This window comes from Malaclemys terrapin, chromosome 1, assembly GCF_027887155.1.
Source record: "Malaclemys terrapin pileata isolate rMalTer1 chromosome 1, rMalTer1.hap1, whole genome shotgun sequence".
NCBI classification, from domain to species: Eukaryota; Metazoa; Chordata; order Testudines; family Emydidae; genus Malaclemys; species Malaclemys terrapin.
Window position 1 is genome coordinate 305,030,443 of NC_071505.1, and position 24,280 is coordinate 305,054,722.

Genomic DNA, 24,280 nt, shown 5'->3' on the forward strand with positions numbered 1-24,280 from the left:
CATTTTTACTAGTGATTGATGTTATGCTCTATTTGGATGGAAATTAAAATTAAATTAAAAATGCACAAAACAGTCATATTTAATTAAATAAAACTTCCTTACAAAGCATAAGAAAAAAGTTTATCAAAACATGTTTTGCATTTAAAATGAACTGATTTATTAAACAGTTTATCCATCCATTCATCCATCAGCAGGAAGTTGAAGCAGACAAATTCAGACTGGAAATGAGATGTAAATTTGACAATGCGGGTAATTAACCATTGGAACAATTTACCAACGGTCGTGGTGGATTCTCTGTCCGTGACAATTTTGAAATCAAGATTGGATGTTTTTCTAAAAGATATGCTCTAGGAATTATTGTGGGGAAGTTCTATGGCCTCTGTTATATGACTAGATGATCACAATGGCCTTGAAATCTATTGATCTATTGTTAGTGAGTTGAACTGATTATTTCAGGTCACTACATCCTTCAAGATTTTAGAACCAGTAGATCTCATCCTTTCACATCTAGTTTTTATCAATAGATTGGAAGAAAAAAAAAACAGCTTTCCGGCTTTTTCAACTTCCAACTGGTTACTTAACTTTGCATAAAAGAGTCATTGAACTGAACTAGCTGAATAAACAGAAATGAAGAAAACAGTCTCTTCATCTGCAGAAAAGGTTACTGCTGTCAAAAGCTGGTTTGGTACTTCAACAGCTCCGGATCCAGGTGCTTAGCCAGTGACTTCCACCAGTTCAGTGGGCTGACTTTCTTTAAATCTTGGCAGCAAACAAGTACTCCAATATTATTTTTTGTAGTTAACTTTTAAATGATTTTAATATATTATAGTAAGTTTAGGCCTTAACATAGGTTATCAATTTCAAATTTAATTTTAAATAGCATATTTTTATAAATAAATCTGAATTTAAATAAAACATCTGATTTTAATTTTTTAATCGATATTTATTCACCCTGGTTTAAAAGTTTTCTGTATTTTAAAAGACAGTATTGTACTTTATTTTCATAAATAGCATTGTACTTTTTTTATTAAGTTTACTATATCAACAAAAGACTCCAGTCAATGAATTTGTAGGAACTAGTACATTTCTCAAGCAGTTACCACTTGGCCTTTGGTTTCATATCACACTCCAGAATTCCAATAATGATGCAGAAATACATCACCCATTGTGCCTTATTGCTTATGTATGTGCTATAACAGTACTTAACAGAGTGATCTGCATTAAAAGCATGACACAAGGTAAAGTTAACTTTAGCATATTATGTGCGGTATTTCCATACTTGGAATATATACTACTTAGAATACAAATTAACAACATAACACAGGAATGTGTTGGAAATACCACGGGAATTGTCAAATGTTTAATGGCAAATGGTGTAATGTGCTATAAAATGTATGTTTTCAATAATAAATAATAATACTTAAACCAAATCACATATGTCAAAATATGTACCTCAGATGTACTTTTATCACTACTACTTGGCTTTCACATGTAAATTCTTTTAAAAACATATTTAAAATAATTATGGAATAATTCTTCTGAAGCATGCCATGTCACCTTGTTATCGTAGCTCACTGTTCCATCGGGAGTGGTAGCCATGATCTCTGGAGTTGAAGCACGTAAGTGTCCAGGGCTCATAATACTGGGTTTCGCTACTCCAAAGCAGAGAATGAGATAGTTTCTCCACAGAGTTACATAGTTGTCTCCACTGCTCGCTGTACTGGTTTTCTTTGCATTAACAGGGATACTGGAATTAAAAAAAAAAAAAGTTAATTCCAGTTCCTAATTTTAATTTTCCAGAGCTTTTTTAAAAAACAAAACAAGCTGAGTAACAACAACTATACTATTAAATATTATATGATATAAAAATAAAATCAATGAAGGCAATAAGAAAAGGAATCATTACAGTTTAAAGTGGCAATTATTATATCAAATACCAAAAGTTTGGATACTATTAGCATAGCTGAACTGCCAAACTGGTCCGAAAATATGGGACTATAGAATTTACATAATAATGTCACTAACCCAGAGTATCACTTACTTTGGATCCACAAGAGGCATTACTAGCTGTAACCTTGTAAAAGCATATGGCCAAGCATAGCTAAGAGCCGTAGGACAATGTTTTGGTAAATTCTCTTGTCTAAGAAAACTGAAGAGGCAGAGAACCCATGGATCTTTAACTGACTGTGCAAATATCCAGACATGGGAAGGGCTTTTTACATCATAATGACTATTTACTAAGACTGCATTCCATTCTACCAGCCATTGCAAATCCACATTGTGTGTTAATGGTAATGTAGTCTGTGGAAAGAAAAAACAAAACAAAATCACAGTGATAATAACTTATTCCCAACTATTTCGGTCTGCAAGGCATTTAGGCATCTACTTCCTAAATAAAGATGCTCGCGCGTTTTGCTCAATCGAGGCATTAATCGGTTATAAATGCCATCTCCTATTGGCAAGAGCTGTTCCCATCATATGAAGAAACCATTTCTCTACTGTATATTCTTCAACTCTTTTCTTAAGAAAAATATCTGTGGGAATGAAGGCTAAAAATGTATAATTTGGTACATTAATAACATGAATTAAATCTGAAAAACACTGATGTTATTGGGTCGTAACTGTATATATAAAACTGTTTTTATATCATATACCAAACTTCTATATTGACAAAACAAAGGAACGAACAATGACTAAGCAATGTGGGCATATGTTTTTATGTACACATTTATATACATACCTATACTGACATAGATACAAATTTTCAGTTAAATTTTCAGTTTTGTTACAGACTTTTGTACCTAAGTCACTGAAATGCTTTTGAAAATGTTACCCATAAATAAAACCCCTGGAGCTTTGGGGCAGGAACTGTGTCTTTCTTTATGTTTGTAAAGCACCTAGCACAATTGGTTGCTACTGTAGTACAGTGTATATTTTATGACTGCCAGGATAAAACAAACCCAGAACTAGTACTGACATTTACATACAATAAGGGGCAGATCCTCAGCTGGTGTAAATTCTCATAACTCCACTGATTTCAATGGAGCTATGACAATTCACACGAGCTGGAGGATCTGCCCCTATAAACATGAAATAGCTGGTGGTATATTGCAAATGTCTATCATCAGATAAATTACCATTGCTGGTGTAGTAATAGTGCACTTATGGAGGCAACTCGTGCTCAGCTGAATAATAAATGAATTACCTGTAGTGTTAAAATGTTTTGAAATACAACTGCAGTTTTTAGACTAATCATATATCTTTTACATGTCTAGCATGTGGCACAGGAATTTTCTGTGCATTTCTAATAGCTTTCTTTAACTATTTCATGTTATATTTGTTCAGCATATATGGTGAGCCATTAGCAATCAGTGAAAATAAGCAAGTACTTACCGAATCAGAAACTGCCACATGAATAAAACTTTCAAGAATAGAAGAACTTAGTTGATCCATGACATCAATCATAGGCCTGTCATCATCCTGTACAAATTAAGGTAATAGTAGTCAACTACTTTCCTTAGCTAACTGATTCTTTTCATCTTTGTTTAATACATGAAACAGAACTGCATGAAAGATTATAAGATACAGAACTGGTAAAAAATATATTCAGGTGGTTGTCTTGATGGATAAATTTTGCCTTTTGTTGTATTAACCTCAAAGTCAAGCCCATTTTGTGGTTTGAAAGGAAGTTAATTACTGGCCTTAGTTCACTGAACAAAAGTGCTCATCAGAAAATCCCATATGACTTGGGACATCTGGTATCAAAGGACTAGTTTAACTGTTTAACTAAAGCATTCCTTTTCTATGAACACACACATTTGTGTTCCCAGGCAGCTAGATGGCTCAGTGTGTTGGGACCATCCACACACAGCAAGACTACATACTTTTATATCTGTACACAAGAAAAAAGTTAGACTTCTGTACTGTACAAGGAATATTTTATGTGAATAAAGTTAAATGTTTATTATGCTGTTTTTGTTGAATATACTGACATGTTGTAATAGTGAATTTTATTTTCACTAAAAATTAATAATGCTGATGATACAAAAATTATTTGCCCAATTCAAGGAATGATTTTACAGTATACCTTTGGGTGTACTTTATAACAGAAAAAAAAACTGAAAAAGGGTTAGATGTTGTGCAAAACTGGAGGTTCTTTGTGAACAACATAACAGGTTTTGCAAAAAGAACGTGATTAGTCCTTTACAGTCAACAGCCCATAAACTGTAAGGTCTGCACAAATTAAAATGGCAAATTCCAAATAGGTCAAATGTTTTATTTATAATAAATTACTTCTTGCATTATATGCATTATGGTAAAGCAGCACTGTTAATTTTAGTTCAGACTTTATCTCTGGAAAATTTTGTTTTGAAACTTCTAAAAAAAATCCATACCTCTGCCTGCCCCAGGGCGAGAAATAAAGCACGGATCTCTCTGAGAATCAAAACTGCTAGTTTACGGGTAGCAACCTGGAAACTACAAAGTAGTACCAGTGCAAATCCTTCCACAGCATGCAGTACATTGGAATAAGGACTTCTTTCAGACTGTATCCTATGGCTGGATCCGTTTGGTATCAGCTGTAAAGAAATGAGAAAACTATACTCAAAAGAGGGAAATATTAATGGGGGATGAGGATGAGGTTACTCAGAAATGCTCTATTTGGCCAGGACGCTCACGAGAATGAAAACAGATAGGCCACAACTTTATTTTAGTTTTAAGGGGGAACTGACCAAGCTATCAGGCATTAACTAGGTCCCATGTGGGGTTAAATGGCCCCATGACATACAATGAAGGAATGAGGATTGGCTCTCTTAGTGGCTCTCCACTTAATTCAAGGTTAAGCCCACTGCTAGATTCCACTATCCTCCTCCTGCAAGGGGGCATGAAGGTGGACCAGGGATCTAAGACTTCCTCTCATCCTACAGGTTAACAGGGTCCACTAGGCCCTCCTAGGTATTGTGCTCTGTCCCATGTGCTGACCCTTTGAAGCCTATTACCTGCACTGGACACCAACCACAAATTGCAACAATATTTATTGAAATTTATTTAACCCTTCCCCTTTTTAAATTATTTTCATAAGAACCATAACTTATTCTTATTATCCCCACCTGCCAGGCCTCCAGGATACCCACTAGATATCTTATCATTCTTGCCCAGAGGGAAAAATTCCTCCCTGATCCCCCCAAAAAACTGGATTAGACCCACAGCAGGCCTGGAAAGCAGAGGCGGATTAAGGTTTCCTGGAACCCTGGGCCAGAGCAAGTGGGGGGCCCTACCCCATCCCTTCCACCAGCAGACCCGCCTTTCTGCCTCTTCCCCAGGGCCCTGCCCCCATTCCACCCAGGGTCCCTGTATTCTGTGCCCCCACTGCAGCCCCGCAACCATTTTGCTACTTTCTGGGCCCCTCCCCCACACTGCAGTTCCAAGACTGGAGAAGCTCTGTCCCTCTGCCACAGCCTCAAGCTGCAGCAGGGAGAGCTCCCCCCGCCCTGAGGCTGCGGCAGGTAACGAGAGCTCCTTCAGTCCCGGGGCCGCAGAGGGAGTCCCAGTGCTGGGGCTTCCCCCACCAACTTCCATGCTTCTGTGGGAGACGAGGGTCGGGGCGCTGGGGGCTTCCCCTGCAGCCCCTGGCTTTTGCTGGGGAGTGGGGACGTGAGGGCACGGGGGCTTCTCCTGCCGCGCCCGCAAGGCGCTGCTACGGGGGAGCGGGGTCAGGCATGGGGCTTTCCCTGCCTTCCCGGCGACCAGGGCTCCAGGACTCCCAGTTTGTCCAGGGCCCCTGGGCACAGGCCCTGTAGGCCCAATGCTAGGGTTACCATATTTTGAGTGTCCAAAAAGAGGACACGCCACGGGCCCCTCCCCCCCACCCCAACTCCACCCCTTCCCCAAAGTCCCCGCCCCAACTCCGCCCCTTCCCCTGCTTCCCGTGAACATTTGATTTGCGGGAAGCCTGAAGCAGGCAGCAGGTAAGCTGGGGGTGGGGTGGGGGGAGGAGGCGCAGCCGAGTCTGGCCCCCCCAACCGAGCGGCTCCTTCCGGCGGCCGGCCCCGGTCCCAGTGTCTCCAGCCTGGCTCGGCTCCTGGGGTGCCGGTCCCGGGCCAGCCCCCGGCCGAGCACCCCCGGCCCGGCCCCGGGCCCCGGCCCCCAGCCCAGCACCCCCGGGCCCTGGCCCAGCACCGCCGGCCCCGGCCCCGCACCCCCAGGCCAGCCCCTGGCGGAGCACCCCCGGCCCCGCCGGCCCGGCCCCCAGCCCAGCACCCCCGGGCCAGCCCCCAGCCGAGCACCCCCGGCCCAGCACCGCCGGCCCCTCCCTATTTTCCCGGACATGTTCGGCTTTTTGGGATTTCCCCCCGGACGGGGATTTGAGGCCCAAAAAGCCGGACATGTCTGGGAAAATCCAGACGTATGGTAACCTTACCCAGTGCCTAATCTGTTACTGCTGGAAACCCAGCTCTGACAACTAGAGTACCTACTGGGTAGATGGGATAGCTTTCAGCAAGAAGAAATGTTCAATGCTTAAACATGCCTGGGGTGGGGGTTTTGCTGGAACTAATCACCTCCCTCCCCATCCCTTGAATTGACCAATGTGGCAGCTAAGGGAGGTGAAGCTCCACTCCATTGTCCATAGCCCCAGCCACCCTTATAACTGCAAGATCCCCATTTTCATTCTGGGCAGGAACAGAAGATAGGAAGGGGGACAATTGCTTTTCAGATGCTGGCTCAAGATTAGCAATGAGCATTTCCACATGCAGGATCAAGTCCTTACAGCAGATAATTAAATAATTGTGTTAATCTCAGTGCTGACAATGACAAGCATCACGAGTCAGCCCCCCGTAAATCATATTATTGATCAAAAATAAGACCAAAATAAACGGAGGAGGATGTCTTTTTAGTTGTCTTCAGGTTTTTGAGCCTTTAAGGTGCACTCAGGTCATGTTTTCAAGTTTTCTTCAACTATATGGTCTAGAAACTTAATTTCATTCTTAAATGAAAGCTGAGATTCTCATGTAATCACGGGACTCCAAAAGCTGGGGCTTTCAGAAAAAATGAATATTGCAAGACTCAATAAAATCATGAGAGTTGGCATCATCGGGAAACATAATGATCTCTTCTAAAAACACATTGGATCTATATAGTATTATTGATTCAACATAATCTACAGTGATATTTCATGACATAGGTGTTAATATAGTGCTATTACACGAGAAATACATGACAAAGATAGAGTGAGAGATATTGGAAAGTGTGGCCAAATCTTTTAGACCTTGACAGATCATTTAGGGAATACAAACAAAAAAGTTATTGAAAATTTCTGTTAAAAGCAAATGGTTTGTTCAGTTTCTTGCTCAGCTGATTTTCAAAAAGTGCTGATCACCCACCCACTGTTGAAAATTAAGCCCTTTTACAGTATCTCAATTTGGGCACTTAAAATATTGAGACACCTAAATTCACTTTTGAAAATCTTGGCTATAAATGCTTATTTATCCAAACAAAATGTCAAATTTTAGAAAGTTTGAAGGGTAAAACAGCCCCACCTCTTTTATATGTTTTTGTTAACAAGCCTATTCTGGTTTGACATACATTCTCCGATGTTGCTGCACTACAATGACATGTACTATGCTGCAAAGGGTAACAGCTGTTCTAGGTACACTTAATCCTGCCTCAGCATGGGTGGATGGACTAGTAGATAACCTGTAGGTCCCTTCCAGCCAGAGGTGAAAGTAAGCTGATACGTTCCAGTACGGCGTACCGGCAAGAGCTGGTGCGCCGTACCAGGGTGGCCCGGCTTCCCCAGGAGGCAATTTAAAGGGCCTGGGGTTCCCAGCAGCGGCTCTGGGCCCTTTAAACTGCTGCCGGAGCCCCAGCTGCCGCTGCTACCCCGACAGGGGAGGGGGAGGGCACTTACCAGTACAGGGCGGGCCGGGGCTGGCTCTGACCGCCCCATCCCCGCCCCTTCCACCCGAGGCCCCTCCCCTTCCGGGGCCCAGAGACAGCCCCAACCCAGCCCCGTACTGGTAAGTCCCTATTTCTACTTTCACCCCTGCTTCCAGCCCTACATTTCTATGCTTCTATGAGACAGCTGAACTAACTGTTTTATAGAAAAAAATCTAACAGCAGTGAATTCTGCTGGGGTACAACTTGAGTAAATAAGGCATACATAAAACAGAACACTATCCAGGAAAAGTTAAATAGCATCATAAATGGGTATAACTATTGGAATGCAGTTCTCTTTTATTCATACCTCTGATGATCTGCTTTTTGTCTGTTCACTGGATTTTCCTGGAGTGTGTATTACAAGTTTCCATTGTGTAAGCAACTGTAGCAGCAACTTCAGGGAAGTATCAAGAAGAGTGTGATGCATATCATTCACTTCACGTAGTAGGAAGTTAGTAAAACCAAAGAGCACATCCTCTCGCCAGTCAACAAAGTCAACAAGTAGACCCTGAAGAGAATTTTGTGCAATGTGCCGAAGTTCATCATCCATGTGAATAGAGAGTCTGCATGTTAAAATAAAAGTGACACTAAAAATGTAAACACCATTAAATGGTGTAATTGAGCAAAGTATAAATTAACACTGACAGAAATTCCCCAAAGTTAATGTAAAATTTCATAAAACGATTCAAGCTTTTATTGTTATTGACCACAATCACCATCATCAACATTTTATAGAAATTAATAAAGATACTATAGAGCAACTTTATGAGCAACTGATTTTTTTCACCTACAAGAGCATGTTTCAAGATAGTTGAAATATGGCAACTTTGCAGTTTCTCAGAACAAAGAATACTGCTGACTTGATCACTTATGAGATCAAAAGACTTTCACGATAATGCATGCACCTCAGATTTTTTTTTTTACTTCCAAGATAAAATCAAACAAACAAACAATCAAAAATCTCCCGTGTGCCCACAGAACATTTAAAATGAACCTTCAACTCAGAAAAAGCAAATTATAGTTACTTGAGAGAGGAACTTTAAATGAAATTAAAAATTCCTAACTAGAACACAAACATTGTCTCATACTTTCATTTCTTCTGGGAAATAGAAATAGAAACCACAAACTCCATGATACTCTCAATTTTTTAAGAACTAGAAGTCTATCCCCCCCAAGTATTTTCTAAGGAGCTGGCATTTTAGATCCCATTTTCTCTCTTTTATTTTCTCTGTTTCTAGATTTGCACCTCATTTGTGCCCTTTTCTGATGGACAGCAATCCATGTTTCCTCTTTAGAACAAAATGAGAAAGTCACTTCATAGCTTGTAGCTGGGCAGAATTAAACACTTAAAGATCAATACGCTCAGCACATTTTTAAGTTTGTCACTTCCACAGTGTACTAAGTCTTCATTAACCAAAAGTTGGTAATATTGATGGATGGGTTAGCATCCACTTTCCAAGTATTTAAATGTAGTTGTCCCTGAATAATTAGAAATGAGGATATATTTGTGAATAATTAGAGAAAAATCTAGAGGGACCCTAATAATATGCAGTGGGCCAAATTCTTTTCCGTTAAAATTGTACAATGTAGTAAAATTGAAAGAAGAATTTGGGTCAGTGTGTGTAAAAGTGAAGTTAATTGACTCCAACCAGTCTGAAATTCTTCATAGGCAGGTCAAAGACTGTTTTATTCTATGCCAGGAAAGTCTAATTGCCATGGAACTTCACCAACAGAGAACATGACTCCAAAGTGGATTGCTATGCTTCATGATCCTGTGGTGGGACAGGTTTCTACTCCAGTCAGCAAAGGGCGAAAGAGCTCCTCTAAGTACCTGTGAGGCCTGCCAAACCTGAGATGGGCAGCTTCTTAAAAGGGAGGGTCCAAGCCCAGTGCAGGGTGGCACTCAGAGGGAAGCAAAACTAGAGCACAGAGCAGGGGCTGCTTACCCGGGAAAGCTGCTTAAGAGCCTTTGCTGCATGGACCCTCTGGAGACACAGAGGGACCATCTTTAATTCATTATTCTTCTTTTGTTAGGGCCCAGGGCACTCAGCCTGGGCAACCTCAGACATAGAGGGGATTATGAACCTATTCCCCCTTCAGAGAGACTATTGACCTTCTGCCTTGTGAGGGAAAGCAAGGGTGAGGCCGGACTGTTTTGTGGCCTGGAGGACTATTTTGTTTCCCTTTTATATTTTGAACGGCTGTTATGCCCAGAAGGGAGAGAGCTGCCTCCCTCAAACTTCCAGTCAGAGGCCCGCACCCAACATTCCAAACCAGAGCTACAGCAAGATTTACAGCCAGGAAAAGAACATCTGGGATGAGAGAGGTGCCCACCCTCGCCCCTAGAGGTATAACCTGTGAAATATCCACATGAAATTCTTAACAGATTGGGAATTACTGTGTTTCTCTGGCACTAAAGGAAGGCAATTTATCACCTTCTCCTCTGGACACTAGGGCCTTGGCTACACTGGCACTGTACAGCGCTGCAACTTGCTGCGCTCAGGGGTGTGAAAACGCCCCCCCCCCCGAGCGCAGCGAGTGCAGTGCTGCAAAGCGCCAGTGTAATCAGCGCCTGCAGCGATGCGCGCTCGCTCGCAGCACTGCAAGCTATTCCCCTCGGAGAGGTGGAGTACTTGCAGCGCTGCGAGAGAGCTCTCGCAGTGCTGGCGGCGCGGCAGCGCTGTGAATCCCCAAGTGTAGCCAAGGCCTAAAGATCACAAAACCAAGCAATAAACTCAGATTATGACTGAGTCATTCATAAAATGACTCTTCCTAAGTGACACATGGAGGTAGTGGAAAACAAAATACAGACTAAAACTGCCTCCAAGCTCAAGTTACTGTATAAATGCATTGGACAACATTATCAAGAGAGATTAAAATTAAACCTAGTATAAAACCATAGCTCTGTAATATTATGGTAGTGGAGTCAGTAGAATGGACATGAATTGGATGAGTTACCATGGCTGTATTAAGAATTTCTCCTTATTACTCAATGTAAGACTTTATGAGAAGAACTCTTTCTGGTAAATAATTTGGCTTGGCAAAGTCATTTTTAGGATGAAGCAGATGAGGTGATGTCAAGAAAATATAAAGACAAGTCATCCTGTAGTATATTGGTGGTAGTAAGTACTTTGGTTTCTCACAATTCTTACTGAGCAAGAAAGATCACCAAAGCCAGTAAATATTCACTTGTTTGCACTTCAGACCCTTAAATCTAAAACCTACCTTGGGGATTTGTAATAAATGGATCCAGTGGGCAGCAAAAGGCAGAATATGAGCTTGACATCTGCTTTACTGCTCATAATTTGGATACAGCTGTCTTGGAAGAAAACCTAGTTTTTGAGTTACAGATTCTTTCTGGGATTTGCCAAAAGACACATCTGTTCTAAGGATGAAAATTCAAACTAAACTGTGGGTAAAAGAATCTGTTAAGCCAGAGATGTTGTTTAATCTTGAGAAAGAAAAACGCATTAATAGCTTTTTGTCCAAACATCAGAGCTCACACAGACCACTACTGAAAGGTGACCCAGGACTCTGGATTTCTCTTTTCAAAAGGATTATAGTTAGGAAAGGTAGAATCCCCAAAATTTGAGATTCCAGTATGGATTTTAGTCACAAAATGTGATGAATCCTGAACCTGAAGTGAGAAAATATTGTAGCATATTATGCAGCATCTCCAGACCAGCAAAGTTGGAGCCCTTGGGATGCAGCATGGGTGGCAGGAGAAGACCGGTGTGAGGGAAATAGCCCATATTTGAATTGCGACTGGGAAAACTTTCATTGTTTTATAGTGAATGCGCTTTATTCTGATAAAGATGTAAAAACAACTTTGTGTCTTTAGGTTAAAGGTCACTGGAGTAGTTCATAAACTTCCATCTAGATTAGACCCTCATGTTACTTCCCTAGCTGCCTTTCAAGGAAGCAACAACTGCCAGAGGCCCATCAGAGAATGATGAATGAGTGCACGTGCTGACAAGTCATTACTAAGCTACTAAAATATTAAGCATGGGCCCCACATTCATTATCCCAGATGGAAGCTGGTACCACAGCACAAGGGAGTTGGACAGAATCAACTATCTTTAAACCTCTGACCCCAAGACTCCACCCTGTACAGTTTAGACACAACCTAGGACATGGCCCAAATTGGTTAGTCACTTATCTGATAACAATGGTGGCCACAATGACTTGCTTTGTCACAGTAATCCAATAATAATTCCATTTTAAGGGAATATGTTGAAATCACTTAGCAAAGGTACCCTGACACCAGAATTGAGATATAATGGCAAAGGGTTCTGTGCTGAAAGTTCTTTGCTATCATCATCTGTTATCATAACTGTCGTACAACTGAATCTTCTCAGACTTGCATTATGTCACTGCTATGATATCTATGAGCCCACCTCCATTGTATAGATGACGTGCCTTAATCCCCCTCCATGATAGTGACACTGTATCCAGACAAATCAGAGGTAAGGACCCCAGCTCTGGGCGACAGAGACCCAAGCACTCCTGCCTCTCTATTTTTTCTCTTTTAATTAAAAATAATTATGATTAGGCTTGGAAAGATTAGGTTTTTACTGGTAAAATGTCAGTAAATGTCAATTTCACTGTACACTCACAAACTGATGTAAAAATATTTCCAACAATAATAATAGAAATTTACAGATAGGCAAAGTAAGAAAAATGCTGCTTGAGAACTTAAGAGTTTGATTTAAGGATACTTATTTTGTATATTTTGACATGTGATGTTGACTATTTGTGTTTTAACAGTTATAAAGCTTTACATTTTTGAATTTTAACTTCTACTGTCATAAGATAATTATTGTCTGACACCTCATTCTTTGACACCCCTCCATAACTGTGAAAATTTAAACAAATAAAAATTGAAGAAAATGCTTAAAAAAATAAACATTGATATTATCTGTCAAAATGATAAAAAAAATAAAAATAAAATTTTGCTAAGTCTGGTTACGATGTACTAGTAAGAAGAAGGTGAAAACACACCATCTCTAGTACATTATGTTTTGCCAAGTTGATGTGTAGGATTCATAATCCAAAACTGAATTTTAAAAGTTTGTTTTCCCATTACTGTAAAAATGAACCCTCTCTTCTCTTGTTTACCGTACTATTATGGTAAAAATAGTGAGAATTATATATACATCATATTACAAAAAAATAGTTTGTTTTCAAAGGGCTACCAAGGGGGTGAATCTATGTGCTGATCCACAGCATGAAAAACATCTTAAGAAAGCACATTTGCTTCTGTATCACATTTGGGGTCTTAGGCATAATGCCTCCTCTGTGATAATGCTGCTCAGGTCAGTTGAAGCTTAAGCTTTAATAACAGATGATTTTGTACATCTATGTGCCTCTAAGAAATAATTACACAGACTGGTGCTCAGTTTCATTCTATTCCTGCTGATCAATCTTTTCAGTGTTTACACACTTACCTTGCCAGCAAGTCAATCAACTCAAGTTTTGACATTCCATCAGGAAGCAATCGAGGAATAGCAGCAACACATGTTCTGAAAAGATCGATTTTTGGTTTCCTCTCACCACTGAAAATTTGAAACAGAGTTTATGGATCACTGGAAGCTGACCAAACTTTAGAAATAAACATGTTCAAGGATCTATAGTTTTGCTACAATGTGATGGAAGAAATATAAAACATCTAAAAAAATGTATCTGCTTGAGTGCCAGACCACTGGTAAGGTCCTTTTTTAATTAAAAAAAAAAATTTAATTTAATGGCAAAAAGTCTAAGCACTAACAATATAACAACAAGGAAACTTCTCTTAAATAAATGACTGGCTTTAGCTGTTCTTGCACAAAAGACTACCAAAACATTTGCTTATTTTTGTGGCCTTACTGTAAAACATATTATTTACCTAGCCACAGTACAGTATTTAAGAAGGCCCACATAATACACAGATTAAAGCACCAGATTCTGGCCTTCTTTATGGCACTGGCATGGAGGACACCTCACACCACCCGCAGAGCACTTAGGAATTTGGAAGTGGGGAGAGAGGGGGCAGCACAGCTAGCGGCCAGAGCACCTATGTTGATCCCCAGCTGATGTAACAACCTCTTGGAGGCTGTTACCAGCTGGTACAATTTATAGCAACCCTAAGTCTGCTCTAAATTGTGCAATGGCCAAACTGCTTCCTGACAGCCCTGAGGATTGGGTGAGCATAAAGCTCTGGGAGAACCAAGGCCAGGGCCAAAATCTTGAAATTTCTTAACATCAGGCTAAGTTTCAACCAATGATTATCTTAATGACAGATATTGCAACAAGCATGGCTTCTAGTTGTGCCACTTCCTATGATCATTACAAATATTTCTGTGAGAATGCAGGAGTAGAATAGAAATCCTTCCTATAGTCTCCAAAAATGATCATTAATTTGACTATTTTTACCAAATCTTCTGCTATTTGGCTATCTGACATTAGTAACCCATATAAATAAGCTAACCAAAGTACACTATTTTAACAGGCATGGTCTTTCACACAATTAATTATTTGTATTGCAATAGCACTCGGAGGCCCCAACCAAGTTCAGTACCTCACTGTGGTAGGTACTCTACAAAAATGTATAATAAGGGAGAGACTCTGTCTTGAAAATCTTACAGTCTAAACAGACAAAGGATGGGATGGGAAACCAAGGCACAGAGAATTGATGAGACTTTCCCAAAGTCATAGAACCCAGCTCTCCAGAGTTCCAGTCCAGTACCCTCTCTAGACTACATAGGGTATTAAATTTGGATATCTTATTCTCATGCTAAATAACATAGATGACATGAATTTAGAAACACTTAAACAAGACTAGAGAACATCACCGTTTTAATGCATTCTTGAAACTATTAATGTTACAGGTACAAACACAGTCTATATTTATTATAATGTGAAGATGTGAATTTAATGGTAGTTTTGTGGCCCTACTTGGCAGCCATTATTTCTCAGCACATTTTCATACATTCATCAGCTTGAATTTGGACTGTCAAAAATAACAAATCCAAATGAATGTTCAATGTACTCTGCTTCCACTGTACAATGCATGAATATTATTTTTCACGATTAATTACTTAATAATATCTGTACCTTAAAGTGTATCTCAACTGAATAGATTCTCATTATGAAAATCTGAATTTACTTGTAAAGTGCATTGAGATCACTTATGAAAAGCATGATGTAAGAGCTAGGCATTGTTATTATCTCTAAACTATAACTTTTCATGTGAGAATTTAACGATCTAATCCTTGTGATCTGTCCTAGTACTTCATTAATATCAATACCACTAGAAGACGAAATTTGCAGGGCTTCTAGGCAAACAAAGCAGGTTCAGTATTAGACATTTAATTAGTATACAATTCTTTACTAGCAGTCACTAGGGCTAATAGTTTGTGCGTTGAGTGGAAGCTTGTGAACTAACAGTTCAAGAAGAAACCTCTATAATGGTAGATGTGAAAATATTTATAAATATTATGTCTCTAGGTTGTTCCAGTAGTTTAGCAACTGTTCAGAGCACTCCTATGGGAGGATCCAAATCCGACAAGACTTCATGTTCAGACATTATCTGGGCTAGTGAGGGTTCTGTGGACATAACATGCAAGATTTTACTAAGGAATGGCTGACATAGCTCTGCAGTGATCTCTTTGATTGAATCAGGAACCCATATGATGAATTCTGGATGAAGTTGCTTCCACCTGTTTTCAGCTGGAAGGACAGTGTTTGCATGTTGAGGGTGGGAAATTAAAGCAGAATAGAAAGGAATTTTTTTTTAAGTCTACAAAAATTATTACAGTAATTGTAAAAAAATGTGTATACTGTATGCAGTTTTGGCATATGATGGCTTTGAGTGCAGTGCAAAGATTGGTAGACCCCTGCGTGGATGCAAAATTTGTATCCGCATCTGATCTCTGATCTGCAAAGATGGTCCGTGGATGTGGATATCCAGGGATATAAGTGGATATCCGCAGATTTGCAGGGATCTAGATATAAAATTTGGATCTGCATCCATCCACGATCTGCAAATATAAAGCAGATACCCACAGATTTGCAAGCTCTAGCAATCGAAGGCTCTGCAAACATTTAGGAACTGTGAGAGAGGTTTTAATGATTTTGTTCAGTTTCGGGAGAGGGAGGGCCTGTCCACACTTTGGCCAATTCTGGAGGACTGGGTACTTCAGTACATGGTGTCAGTGGCAAGCCAGGGGCTGGCGTCATCAACCATCTCCACTTTCCTATTGGGACTTACATTTGTCAGTAGGCTGAATGGTTACCAAGATGCTTGTGGCGGGATTTCAGGTGGGAGGTTTATAGTGGGGGTAGTCATCAAGCACTGGCCCCAAAGACGACCCATGTTGCCCCATCACTGTTAATACACTTAAGGTTTTGGTGAAAATTCCTGATCTTATATGTCGTTGTGAACAAGAGGCAACCTTAGTCAGGGCGGCATTCCTGGTAGAATTTTTGGGGGCTTTTAGGATCAGCAAATTAGTGCCTGGGCCATGGAGGGACACTTTGGGAAGGGCTTTGGAATTCAGGCATTTACATTGTGAGGATGATTAGCTATCTTAACATTGAGGATGTCAAAGATATATTTGGGAGACCGGGGTCAATCCATTATACTGTAGGATGGTGGCGAGCTGAGAATCTGCCCTGTGGGGGCCATGAGGGCATATACTGCAATAAGACCAAATAAAGATGGGCCCCTCTTTATTCACAGTGACGGAAGCCCCCTCACAACATTCCAGTCTGTTATAGTTTTAAGATGGGGCTGATGACGTGGGGCTTCCAACTCATAAATTTGTTTCCTATTCATTTCGGATCAGGGTGGCTACAGCGACGGTGCAGCTGGGTCTGGGGGCAAAGACAATTCAGGCAATTGGGCGCTGGCATTCTAATGAATACAGGATTCATGTGAAACCCCAGGTTGGGAATCAGAAATAATTTTGCTTATGTTTCCATTTCAGACAATTGCAGATAGGTCAGGCAGCCAGTGGGGAACATAAGAGCGGCCATATTGAGTCAGAGCAAAGGTCCATCTAGTCCCGTATCCTGTCTTCTGATAGTGGCCAATGCCAGGTGCCCCAAAGGGAATGAACAGAACAGGTGTGGATCTGTGGGCACAATATTGTGTATACAGTGCACAGGTTGGCTTCCAGGTTGACAGGAGGTTCACAGCTCAGCCTCAGTGGTGAAGCAATCCAGAGATAGCATGGCAGGAGGGGCATGATACGGCACCAGTGGATGCCCCTGTATACTCTGGTGACCGGATGTGACTGTACTTCACCTTGGGGAAAATGATTTGGGAAAGTGTAAAGGGGTAGACTTGATGTTCAGAAACAAGAAGGACTTGGTACAGATCCTATACATTTTCCCAGGAGTAAAAATTATTTACTTATTCAGGGAGGATGGGGTCCACCTATCTCACTGGAGAGCTGATCTATATTTGGCTGACATTAAAGAAGGGCTCAGTAAATACCTGGCTAAATATGGGGAGGAGGCAGTCAAGCAAATTACTGGCACCTCCTTGCAGCAGATGTCTAGTGCAGGTACTTCATATATTGGTCAGATAAAATGGATTAGTCAAGGATTTAAAGGAGGCATTAAAGAGGGTTTGGGGCTCCCATGACTAGCATGGCAGGGAGTCAAACCATCTCCCCTTTTTTCCCCCCCTCTTAACAAGAGACATAGTATGTCTGCCTGGGCTGGAAAAAAAAGTGTGTGTGTGTCAAGACCTTTAATTTTTCCTAAAAAGCATGGACACCCAAAATGCTTTGAAATGGCTGTGAGCACTGAAGAGCATTATGGGTATCGCGATATGAAAAAACATACCAAGCATAATACTTTGATGCTGAAATAGCATTATTATTATTTACATAGTAACATTAGTGTGCATGATGTTTAATAGAAATAAAAGATGACAAGGTTACTGACCAGAAGAGCTTACAATCTAATTTAGACTAACAGAGCAATGGGAACCAACAAAGGAGGACAGAAGAAAGGCAGCTACAACACAAAGATTATTCACAGCTGTAACAACAGCTGGATTTCAGCCAATTAGTGGAGTTGATTGGATATTCATTGTACTGCTGGTAAGTTGGCCATTTTGTCTGACAAACCTATTAAAAATCCACAACAGTCCAGTTGCCTCTCTACTGCCATATTCTCCAATGGCCTCCTTCCCTACAAGGGACAAGCCTCCCTTAAAGGGCTGGCTCTCTGATTGTACAAGAACTCACTCTGTCCCTTCCACAACAAGGATGGGCAACGTCTGTCCAATGATCTGGCTCCTCTTTCCATCAAGGCAGTTCTCTGCAAGGGGCCGCCCTGCTTCCTTCATCACATGACACCTCAGACTGCTCTGTATCTAGTAAAAATCCCTTTCCCATAGAACACTCAGAGAACTTGTTCAATGACTCATACTGGATGTATTTATGAATGCACCAGTGAAGAAATGCTCCTTTTAACCCTCTTAAATTTGAGGCCATCACCACAAGATGACTTGGGACTGTAATGAAGGTTTGATTTTTGACTGGTGTTATGGACATTGAGGGGAAATTTCAAAACTTCTTTACTATTAACTGCAGTTCTCAAAATTTACTGCCACCATTTTGAAGTTCAGTGATGGCAGAAATATTAGCAACAGTGGTCTGAGTCATTCCTTTGCATACTCTGCTGATAGGCCTGCACTGTGGACACTGATGCTTTTTACACTACCTTCCCATTCCTAAAATTCTGAGGTAAATTTTGGCTGCTTTGGGGGAGTAAATCCAATTCCCAAAATTACCACATGCATGCAAATAAATACTCAAATCCAGAAAAACAAAGCTATATTTTCTGATGACAAGAGGGGGTGACATCACTGACCGTTCCTGCTGTACCCACAAATGGTGGATTTCACAAAAGGCACTAAGTGTATGCTTTAGCAAACTGTACTTGTTACACTCTGTCCCTATGATAGCTAAGACAAAACTTGAGACTGGTTGGAAAAAATAAAGCAAAAGTTCCTTTTGAGTTTTTTTTCAATCATACAGGATTTTGCTTTACTTTTATTTAACACTCACGTGATCATGTCTTCAGGTTCCTTGTTTAACATCTGTATGTTAGTTAGCATCATACATCGTCCGACTTCTTTATCAAGATGTCTTAGTATGTTGTCCACAGCTTTTCTTACTTGAGAATAATACAATGACATACCTGTAAAATATATATTTCAATTTTTAAAGAAGAACATAATATTAATAGAGATTCAGGCATTTTGAAGAAGGGAGAGCTTATTCCAGTAGTGCTACAAGAAGTAAAACAACACTAAGTTTTAACTATGATGTAACCTATTGCCTCAACTACTACATCCTGATTCAGAGCCAGATCAGCCATCCTCTCTCATGGTGAGTAGTACCTTACTCTCAGAGTAGTCCCAATGATTTGGACTACTTATGGAGAAAGATACTAACACAGCCTTAGTAGCTTAGTAACTGAAATCTGGCTGTAAGTGGTTAAATGGAAACTGAATTTTGTATAATTCTAGTCCACGTCCTGAAAAGCTTTATTATATATTTAGCCACCCTCTGAGACTTTGAGAGCTTTAAAAAAAAATGACAAAAATAAAGGTTTTGAGCAAGCAGCTAGTCTTAAAATTAACACAAAAATTGGATTTGAACTAGCTCTCAAAATACTCTTTTGGTATGAAAAATTAGGTCATGCTGTTTTGTATTAAATACAATATTAGTTTCATGCTGTGATACACTAGCCAATGGAAATCAGATAATTTAAAAGTAGATATAATTTTCACAATTAAAAATGTAAACCTCAAAACATAACGCTTCCTACTTTTATCCTATTAGGCTGAGCTTTTCAAAGAATCCCAAGGAAACTTTATATAAATCACCACCAATCAAGAAGTATTTCTTAATCTGCTTTTCTTTAACCATTTCACTTTTTAGCAGATAACTCTGAAATGACCTCAACATTTCACTTCTTCATATGCTCTAAATCCCCTGGTAGAGTGGGAAACATATGAATATGTAATCTACCATGATTTTATATTACATTGAACATGAATAATTGACTCTCCATTTCATTTCAGAATTAGAATTCTGTTTATAAAAAAAAACAATGAATGCAGCCTCACTAAGTGGAAACCAGACTGGTGCTAAATATTTTGCTGAAAACTATAGTAACAAGAAATAAATTAGTAACAAGACTTCAATCCTGCAGACTTTTACTACTAGCTGCAGAGCTTACTAACGTGAGTAGTAATTGAAATAAATATGATTAGCACTAATAACTAGTAGTAATTGTTTATAGGATTGGGCCTTACATTTTTATGGTTTTTAGTATCATGATTATATACTATAATACACAAAAGTCTTTTTCATTGGTGGGGAATTATACTGTACTTGCACTTAAAAGTTTCTTCCAGTACTTAAAATATAGATACTCTACAACTGATGGTGTTTCTCAAACTGGTGGATACATGTGGAGTACAAACCACTGTATTTCAATTACTAGCAGGGAAACTGAATAAACAAACAAATATTCAGCATTCAGAAGATTTATCGATTTACCTACATACTCAATGAATTATGAAATATATCCCAATAAGCTTAAATTTAAGAAAATAGAATTAATCAGTCAAAAGGATATATTTCACTGAAAATAGATGATAAATAAAAATACAATTAAATACATATCTATATTAAAATTTTCTATATATTCACTTAGGAGTATTGTACATGGTTACGCTGGTCATTATAAGTTTTCACATTATTACATGCCTGTTACTGACCTATCATTTTAGCTTCCTCCTCTGTGAGAGTTTTGCTTAGGTAAGTTTTCTTCACTCTTAGAGTGTTTCCAGAGGGAAGGACAGCTCCAGTAACTGGCATTGGAGGTTCACCATCTTTTTGCTGCAAGCTATCAGCAATCACCAAGAAAGCTCTCAGACCAATATTCATTCTCTGTAAAGTTCAAAATGTGAATGAATAGCATAATCAAATAATTACCACCCTTTTCACATTTCAAAAATCACATTAATCAGAAATAAAATTTTGCTATACCAAATCGGAATAAATTAATTTACAGAGATATTTCCCTCTGCCAAAATCTGAACAGAATAAAATAATGTTTCTACTCAACTACATTAAATGTTAGCACATATATCTATGTCTACAATGCAAACTTCATACAGTTGTGGCAATTACAAAAAATCTATGGTATAACCATTCAACAATATTGCCTACAGTGCATCATATCTTGTATTAAATAAGGCTAAAATAAAAAACGGTTACTCACCTTCTCGTAACTGTTGTTCTTTGAAATGTGTTGTTCATGTCCATTCCAATCAGGTGTGCACGTGCTGCGTGCACGACAGCCGGAAGATTTCCCCCCTAGCAATATCAGTAGGGTTGTCTGGGCATCCCTGGAGTCGCGCCTATATAGCACCTGCCAATAGGGCAATATAGGGCCCTGCCAACCCGACCTCCCCTCAGTTCCTTCTTGCTGGGGACTCTGACAGAGTGGTAGAGGGGAGGGTATTGGAATGGACATGAACAACACATCTTGAAGAACAACAGTTACGATAAGGTGAGTAACTATTTTTTCTTCTTCGAGTGCTTGTTCATGTCAATTCCAATCAGGTGAATCACAAGCCAAAGTTCAGGAGGCAGGGTTGGAGTCGTCCATTGATTGTAGTACCACTCTATCAAAGGCCACGTTGTCTCTGGCCTGCTGGGTGATTGCATAATGTGTGGTGAAACTGCGTATGGAGGACCACGTCGCTGCCCTGCATATTTCCTGAGTAGGAACCTGAGCCAGGAAAGCGGCTGAAAAGGCCTGTGCCCTGGTGGAGTGTGCGGTGATTGGAGGGGCAAGCACCACTGCCAGGTTGTAGCACTCTCGGATGCAGGATGCAATCCACAACAAAATTCATTGAGAGGAGACTGGAAGACCTTTTATCCTTTCTGCCACAGCCACAAACAATTGAATGGACTTCAGGAACAGTTTCATTCTTTCAATGTAAATGGCTAATGCTCTGCAGATGTCCAATGAGTGAAGCCTCTGCTCCCTGCCACTCGAGTGTGGTTTAAAATAGAAGACTGGGAGGAAGATGTCCTGGTTGATATGAAACTGGGAGACAACCTTCAGGAGGAATGCAGGATGTGGCCTGAGCTGAATCTTGTCCTTATAGAACACCATTTAAGGGTGCTCTGATGTTAGGGCCTTGAGCTTGGACACCCTCCTGGCTAAGGTTATCGCTACCAGAAATGCCACCTTCTATGACAGGTAAAGCAGGGAACAAGTCGCCAGTGGTTTGAAGGGTGGCCCCATCAATTTGGACAGGACCAGACTGAGATCCCAGGTCGGGACTGGCTGCCTGACATGCGGGTATAGCCTGTCAAGACTTTTCAGGAAACGGCTGACCATAGGGTTGATGAAGATTGACCGGCCCTCCGCGCCTGGATGGAAGGCAGAGATGGCGGCCAAGTGAACCTTTATTGATGACATGGACAGCCCCTGCTGCTTGAGATGGAGATAGTCTAATATAAGTGGCACAGAGACAAGCGTCAGAAATGAACAGTGCTGTGCCGACCAGACTGAAAATCTCTTCCACTTGGCAAGGTACGTAGCCCTGGTAGAAGGCTTCCTACTGCCTAGGATGACTCGTCTAACCTGGTCCGAGCCAAAGCGCTCCGCTGGATTCAGTCACGGAGCTTCCACGCTGTGAAGTGCAGTGGCTCGAGGTTTGGGTGTTGGAGATGGCTGTGGTCCTGAGTTAGTAAGTCCAGGAAGAGCGGCAAAGTGACTACAGCATTTGCAAGAGCGATGTGTACCAGTGCTGGCGGGGCCAGGCTGGAGCTATCAATATCACCGAAGCTTGCTCCCTCCGTACCTTGAGGAGCACCTTGTGAACGAGTGGTATGGGTGGAAACACGTATAGGAGATGGCCTCCCCGTGGGAGGAGGAATGCATCTGCAATGGAGACCGGGCTGTGATTCAGGAAGGAGCAAAACTTCTGGCCCTTCCTGTTGCATCGCGTGGTGAACAGGTCTATCTGGGGAAAACCCCTGAGTTCGCAATGTCCGGGCAAAGGGACCACTCGTGGCCTTGGAACAACTTGCTGAGATAGTCCTCCAACTCGTTCTATACTCCAGGGAGGTATATCCTCCAACTCGTTCTATACTCCAATGCTTGCAGGTGTATCGAATGCTCTACATAGAAATCCCACAGCATGAGGGTTTCCTGGCACAGGGAAGAGGAGCGTGCACCCCCCAACTTGTTGATATAGAACATCACCGTGGTGTTGTCTGTCATAACTGATACACATCTCCCTGTTAAGTGGGCTCGGAAAGTCTGACACACCAGGAGTACTGCTCTCAGCTCTCTGATGTGGAGAATGAGTGCCACCTGAGACCAGAGGCCTTGTGTTCTGAGGTCTCCCAAATGTGCTCCCCAGTCCATAACTGACGCATCTGTCACTAGGAAGAGAGACGGCTGAGGGCCGGTAGTATGGGCTCCCACACATACTACCTGTGGGTCAAGCCACCACTGGAGGGCATCGAGGATGAGCGAGGTAGAGTTACAACCCTGTCCAAACTGTCCCGAGCCGGCCGATACACCGAGGTTAGCCACAATTGGAGAGGCCGAAGTCTGAGCCCGGTGTGTTGCACCACAAAGGTACAAGCGGCCGCGTGTCCTAGAAATTTCAGGCAATTCCTTGCTGTGGTGGTGGGGAACTGCCTGAGACCTCTTATGATGTCGCTGAGGGACCGAAACCTTGCTTCCAGGAGGTATGCCCTGGCTTGTGTCAACTCCAGTACTTCCCCTAACTCTATCTTCTGAAACGGGGAGAGCGTTGATTTCCCCTCGTTCAGAAGGAGGCCCAGTTTGTCAAATGTTGTTCTTATGAAGTCGACTTGTGCCTCCATTTGAGATTTGGTGCGGCTCTTGATGAGCCAGTTATCAAGGTATGGGAACACCTGTACCTGCCACCTGCGCAGAAACGCGGCCATGACTGCCATGCACTTAGTGAACATGTGAGGTGCTGCTGACAGGCTGAAAGGGAGGACTGTGAAATGGTAGTGGGTGCTGCTCACCACAATCCTGAGGTATTTTCTGTGGGACGGAGTTATTGCTATGTGAAAGTACGTGTCCTTCAAGTCGAGGGCAGCATACCAGTCTCCTGGATCTAATGATGGGATGATGGAGGCCAAAGAGACCACATGGAACTTGAGCTCCTTCATGAACTTGTTGAGTTCTCGCAGGTCTAGGATGGGCTTGAGCCCACCTTTGGCTTTTGGTATTAGGAAATACCGGGAATAGAAACCCTTACCCTTCTGCTCCTGAG

General features: G+C 41.2%; 1 protein-coding gene across 8 annotated transcripts in view; it reads right to left on the reverse strand.

Annotated features, from left to right (window-relative positions):
- The window catches only part of FRY (FRY microtubule binding protein), a 422,104-nt gene that overhangs the window by 155,213 nt on the left and 242,611 nt on the right, over positions 1-24,280 (reverse strand). For all 8 annotated transcript variants that reach the window (XM_054015341.1, XM_054015336.1, XM_054015335.1 and 5 more), the window contains exons 15-22: positions 20,723-20,894; positions 18,999-19,131; positions 13,383-13,490; positions 8,243-8,498; positions 4,395-4,577; positions 3,394-3,480; positions 2,042-2,301; positions 1,558-1,747 (exon numbers count right to left, since the gene is read on the reverse strand). In XM_054015341.1, the coding sequence (XP_053871316.1) occupies positions 1,558-1,747; positions 2,042-2,301; positions 3,394-3,480; positions 4,395-4,577; positions 8,243-8,498; positions 13,383-13,490; positions 18,999-19,131; positions 20,723-20,894 (1,389 nt within the window). The remainder of the gene's footprint in view (positions 1-1,557; positions 1,748-2,041; positions 2,302-3,393; positions 3,481-4,394; positions 4,578-8,242; positions 8,499-13,382; positions 13,491-18,998; positions 19,132-20,722; positions 20,895-24,280) is intronic.